Source organism: Silene latifolia, chromosome Y, assembly GCF_048544455.1.
Source record: "Silene latifolia isolate original U9 population chromosome Y, ASM4854445v1, whole genome shotgun sequence".
NCBI lineage: Eukaryota > Viridiplantae > Streptophyta > Magnoliopsida > Caryophyllales > Caryophyllaceae > Silene > Silene latifolia.
The window spans coordinates 183,104,135-183,109,567 of record NC_133538.1 but is presented as its reverse complement, the minus strand read 5'-3'; the positions used below and the strand labels follow the sequence as shown (position 1 = coordinate 183,109,567).

Here is a 5,433-nt window from a genome sequence, read left to right as displayed (position 1 = left end):
GGTGTTCGCCATCCAGAAGTTGAGGCACTACATGCAGGAGCATACCATACATGTGGTCTCAAAAGCTGATCCAATCAAGTACATACTCTCAAGACCAGTCTTGTCTGGAAGACTTGCGAAATGGGCAATGTTGCTTAAGCAGTATGACTTGGTGTTCGTGCCTCAAAAGGCTGTGAAAAGTCAAGCTATCGCCGACTTCTTTGCTGATTATCCGGTGCCGTGCAGAGTGGGAAATTTCGGATGACCTCCCGGAGAAGAAATTTTCTATGTGGACGTCCTACCTCCATGGCAAATGTACTTTGACGGTGCTGCAAGGCAAGATGGAGCTGGAGCTGGAGTTGTATTCGTAACTCAACAAAATCATCTTATGCCATATGCCTTTACACTCACTCAGTTGTGTACAAATAATATGGCAGAATACCAAGCTCTCACACTTGGTCTTCAAATGGCGATCGAAATAGGTGTCAGGGATATGGACATATATTGAGACTCAAAGCTGGTGGTTAACTAAGTCCTTGGTGAATATGAAGTAAAAAAGGAAGACTTGATTCCCTACCATCAACAGGCATTACAACTGCTGAATCAACTTGACGACATCCATGTTGGTCATGTGCCAAGGAGTGCCAATAAGTTGGTTGACGCGCTTGCTAATCTTGCACCACTTGGCAGGGGGGACGAGTCTATGAAAGTCCCGATCTGCAATCGTTCGGTAGTATCATCGCTTGAAGGAGAAGAAAATATAGACACAACCAACATGATATATCTACACGGTTGATGAAGATGATCAAGGCGTCAACCTATCATTGATTTTGGACCACCAAAAACTACCCAATGATCCCAGGACACAAGGTAGAAATACGTCGACGTGCTCCAAAGTTCATTCACTATAAAAGGACCTCTACGACGTTCTTTCTCGTGCCAATGGTTGAGGTGTCTAAGCAAGGACGAAGCTATCGAAGCAATGCATGAAGCTTATTCGGCATTTGTGGTGCTCATCAACTGGGCCTAAACTTCATGATCGTACAGAGAATGGGGTATTCGGCCAACCATGGTGCAAGATTGTATGGACTTTGCGAAAAAATGTGAACCCCCGTCGGTTCTACGCAAACTTCATACACCAACCGCCGGAGCCGTTGCATCCTACTATTTCTTCATGGCCCTTTGAAGCTTGGGGACTTGATGTTGTGGGACCTCTTACTCCAAAGGCCTCAAATGGACACGAGTATATCCTCGCTGCCACTGACTACTTCTCAAAATGGGCAGAAGCCATCACACTACGGGAAGTGAAGAAAGAAAATGTTGTGGACTTCATTCGAACCCAAATCATCTACAAATATGGTGTACCTCAACGTATCACAAATGACAATGGGAAACAATTTTTCAACCATCTGATGACAAGTCTGGGAGAAAAATACAAGTTCAAACAATACAAGTCATCCATGTACAATGCCTCTGCAAATAGTTTGGCTGAAGCCTTTAATAAAACTCTTTGAAACTTGTTGAGAAAATTAGTCGCAAAGTCAAAGCGAGATTGGCATGAAAGAATTGGTGAGGCGTTGTGGGCATATCGTACCACATACAAAACACCTACTCAGGAAACCCCGTACGCGTTGGTGTATGGAGTGGAGGACGTGTTGCCTTTGGAGTTGCAGATCCCTTCCTTACACATTGCTATTCAGGAGGGACTCACAGATGATGAGAATGACAAATTGCGATTAGCAGAGTTGGAAGCTCTCGATGAAAAGAGATTAGAGGCTCAACAAAAGCTCCAGTGCTATCAAACAAGGTTGTCACGCGCATTCAACAAAAAAGTGCGCCCTCGTTCTTTCCAAGTAGGAGACCTCGTCCTTGCAGTTAGAAGACCAATCATCACCTCTCACAAGCCAGTGGGCAAGTTCACCTCTAAGTGGGATGGTCCATACGTGGTACAGGAGGTCTATACAAATGGTGCTTACAAAATCGTGGATGAAGACGGTGTTCGGGTAGGCCCAATCAATGGGAAGTTTTTGAAGCGTTACTATTCTTAAATCCCAACAGTGAAGGCTCCTAAGCAAGAGCGTAAACTGCAAGTCCAGGCTCCTAAGCAAGAGCGTAAACTGCAAGTCCAAGCTTCTAAGCAAGAGGTTAAACTGTATACAAAAAAAAAAATTCCAAAAAAAAAAAAAATATACTCCTTTCTTCCTTTATGAAATACGTTGGCTTGATCTTGCACGTTGTCATCTTGGTAGCTTTGCAAGTACGTAGGCAGTTTGAGCAAACACTTTGTTCAAGTGCAGCCACACCAAAAGAAATTACATCAAAATAATTACTCCTGGCCCGCAAGAGTTTAAACTGTGAACGGCTAAATAAACAGTATTGTAAGTATTTGTTTGTATAAATAAATATAATGGAATGTAACACGCTGAAAGGGTGTTATTGCGCAGAAATGATTAAGACAAACAAACATCTTAGGAGCATTTGGTCTATTAGGCTACAAAAAAAATGGATGAATCAAGGATGAAATCTAGAGAATCTAAAAAAAAAAATCTAGGTGCCTATAGATCAACATCCAGAGAAGCCCGCATCTCTTCCAATTCAACTCTTCGCTCTTGAAGAAAGGCTTCCTCTTCAGGACTCAAAATAGGGATATCGTAAAACTCGGTTAATTCTTTCTCCAACTTCTGAAGATCATCTTGCAATGAGATTAAAGATATATCCCCAGCTTCTAAATTGCTTCGCAATGTCTTTTCCTTCTCTCGTGCTTGCTTGAGTTTAGCTTCAAGATCGTTTATTTCTTCCAGAGTAACATAAAGTTCCGCAGCTTGCTCTCTATGCTTTTCTTGCGCCTTATCATGAAGAGATTTGGTATCCTCAATCTTTTGATGCCACTCCAGCCTTTTTTCCTCTAGCAATGCAGGATGATGACACTTTGCTGCCTGTTTCTCTAGTGCAAGGTAAGCATGGACCGCACCCATATAAGAATCCACTCGCGTCTGTAGTGAAGAAAAGTCACCTTTGAGTTGTCGAATGCCCTCATAACACACGTTAGCCTTCATTGCCACTTCCCCTACATTAGAGAAACTTGCATTTTTTAATTCTCCCAAGACCTGCAAGAGGATCGCGTCTAGTGCTCTGTCAAAAATCCCCTTAAGTGAAGGAGGTGGGCGAAATGAGGCCTTGGAGCACGTAAGGAGTGTGGTAGGTTTAAATGGTATTGTTAGAGGCTTAAACGTCTGCCTTCGATCGTCAGGTTTTCAAGGAGGAGATACATGAGTTGAATTTGGACTATCCACAGCGATCGACTACCATTGGCAAACGAATCGTCGATCCGGCTTCCCGAGATCTTTGGACCAGAAGAGTCTCTTACGGGTATTGATTTATTAAGAATCATAAGCCCCTTCCCTTTTCTAGGCTTCATCTTTGGTGGACGATGCGGAAGACGATATTCCGGAGCAAGGGAGACTGTCTCCAAGGCACATTCACCTTCCTGAAAAAAAAAAAAAAAAATCTGATGATCAAGTAGGGAAATACATAAATAAACAAAGATAATCACAAAAGAAGAGAAGCTGACCAGTATTTGCAAAGGCATTCTTGATGCACTCGACACCCCCTCAAAAATCTGGGCATCTAGTCTAACATCATCTGCATCCAAGACAGACGCTTTTCTCTTGCTACGACGATCATGTTTAGGGTCAATCTCGGAATCTGAATCGCTGTGGTGTTTGTCCTCAATATGGCCTTTCGCTTTAGGGACAACAACTTTGGATTTTAGGGGCACTGCTTGCTCTCGAGGTTGATTTCTAGTATCCCCATGATGATCACGCTTCTTAGTCTTGTGGTCACTTCCGGTACTATGCACAAGAATGTCAACATTGTTTCTTAGATCCTTCGGGTAGAGTTCCTTCCACCATTTAGTAAAACCAGGGGTGACATTCTCATCCCATCTGAACGAAAGACTGGGAAGGTAAACGTGAGACATGCTACCTGTAAAAAAAACACTTGCCAATATTTCAGTGCCTCGAAGCATGTGACGTCAGGTTTGTCTAAACCACGATTTAATACGCCGTGAATGTCTTGACAAAAGCCAAATTTTCTACTAAACCGGTGGGGATTATAAGGATCAAGGTGAAACCCATTACTCAGACGCAAACACAAATAGGAGGAACGAAGGGATGCAAGATAGTCGAGCCCCAGGGCATCAAGGTCACCATTGTCTAACAAGACATCTACTTTCTGTTTATTTAACATAAAACGCTTTGCATCAAATTTTCTTCCCTCATGCATGAGTTTTCGAGCTTCTTCGGGTTTTGCATTCCTCGCTCCAACAGGACCTGAATACTTAGTCATATGGGGACCTGTCGGTGATGGATTTATCGCATGATAAGTGTCAAAGTAATTTGCAATCCACCCGTATAAGTAATGTGCCGGGAAGAATGACCTGGAGTATCCGGGGTTCATAGACGTGGGTAACCCATTCAAGCCTTTGTAAATTCTAGCTAATACAGGAATCGCCAGACTAAAAACTCGACCTTCTGCCATCATACTTGCAATCTCGAAGGTACCTGGTCTAATTAATCTGTCGCTATCTTCCGGCAAAACAAACATGCAAAGCCAGCATGATAAATGCGCGGCTAAATAAATCTTTGGCCGTCGGGAGTCATCGCAACCAAGCTTTTCAAATAAGGAGTGTTCTTCCTCTGTCCATTCATCAGATGTTCGGGGTTCAATCTCACCACTTGGATTCTGCGTTGAAGCTGGAGGATTTTTGGTGGTCCTTCGCGCTTTAACAGGAGGCGGATGTACAACCTGTATTTTGCACCAAAAGTCAATCCATTGCTGAGCAGAAACTTCACCCTTGTCCTTTGATTCCTTCGCAAGGTAGTGAAATGCAGTAAACAAGAAAGTGCACGTAGTAGGGACAGTCAAATTCTTTTCTTCAGTCGTTGACTTTAGGATGCTAAGTTGAGGCACCGTTTCATCATAAATCTCTCCCACAACAGGGAGACCTCCAAGTTTCTTTAGATCCCACAGGGAGATAGAAAGTTCGCTTTCTACAGTATGAAAGGTATTAGTACCAGGACACCATCCTTCGAAGAAGGCACGCATGATATGTAAGTCCTTATCATAAGAATATAAGGAAGCGTAAACCGCTTGACGGATAGAAGCAGTCGAAAGGATGTCACTAAAGCGAGCAAGTACATCTTCAGTCCACTCCCAATACTTCGGCATGTAGATCGATTCCCCGTAAGTTTTCAGGTTGAAGGATCCCCATCTAACTTTTCCTGAAATGATTCCGCGCCTAAGTAACTCATAAGTATAATTTGTACCAGGTTTCACTTTAAGGTTATTTTTTAGAAGGTAGCGTGAGCAAGCGTCTGGTTCTCGAGTGTCAAGCTTCATGGACATTTCATTTAGCAAAGAATCCCTTGTTAGACTGGCTGCTCCACCTTCCAG

The 5,433-nt window shown here is 43.1% G+C and overlaps 1 protein-coding gene across 1 annotated transcript; it reads left to right on the top strand.

Moving 5' to 3' along the window:
- The first annotated feature begins 292 nt into the window (after positions 1–292).
- LOC141629572 (uncharacterized) lies at positions 293–2,429 on the top strand. The gene is made up of 3 exons (XM_074442550.1): positions 293–437; positions 1,513–1,982; positions 2,424–2,429. Exons 1-3 carry the CDS (start codon positions 293–295, stop codon positions 2,427–2,429), a joined length of 621 nt encoding a protein of 206 aa, XP_074298651.1.
- Positions 2,430–5,433: the final 3,004 nt, after the last annotated feature.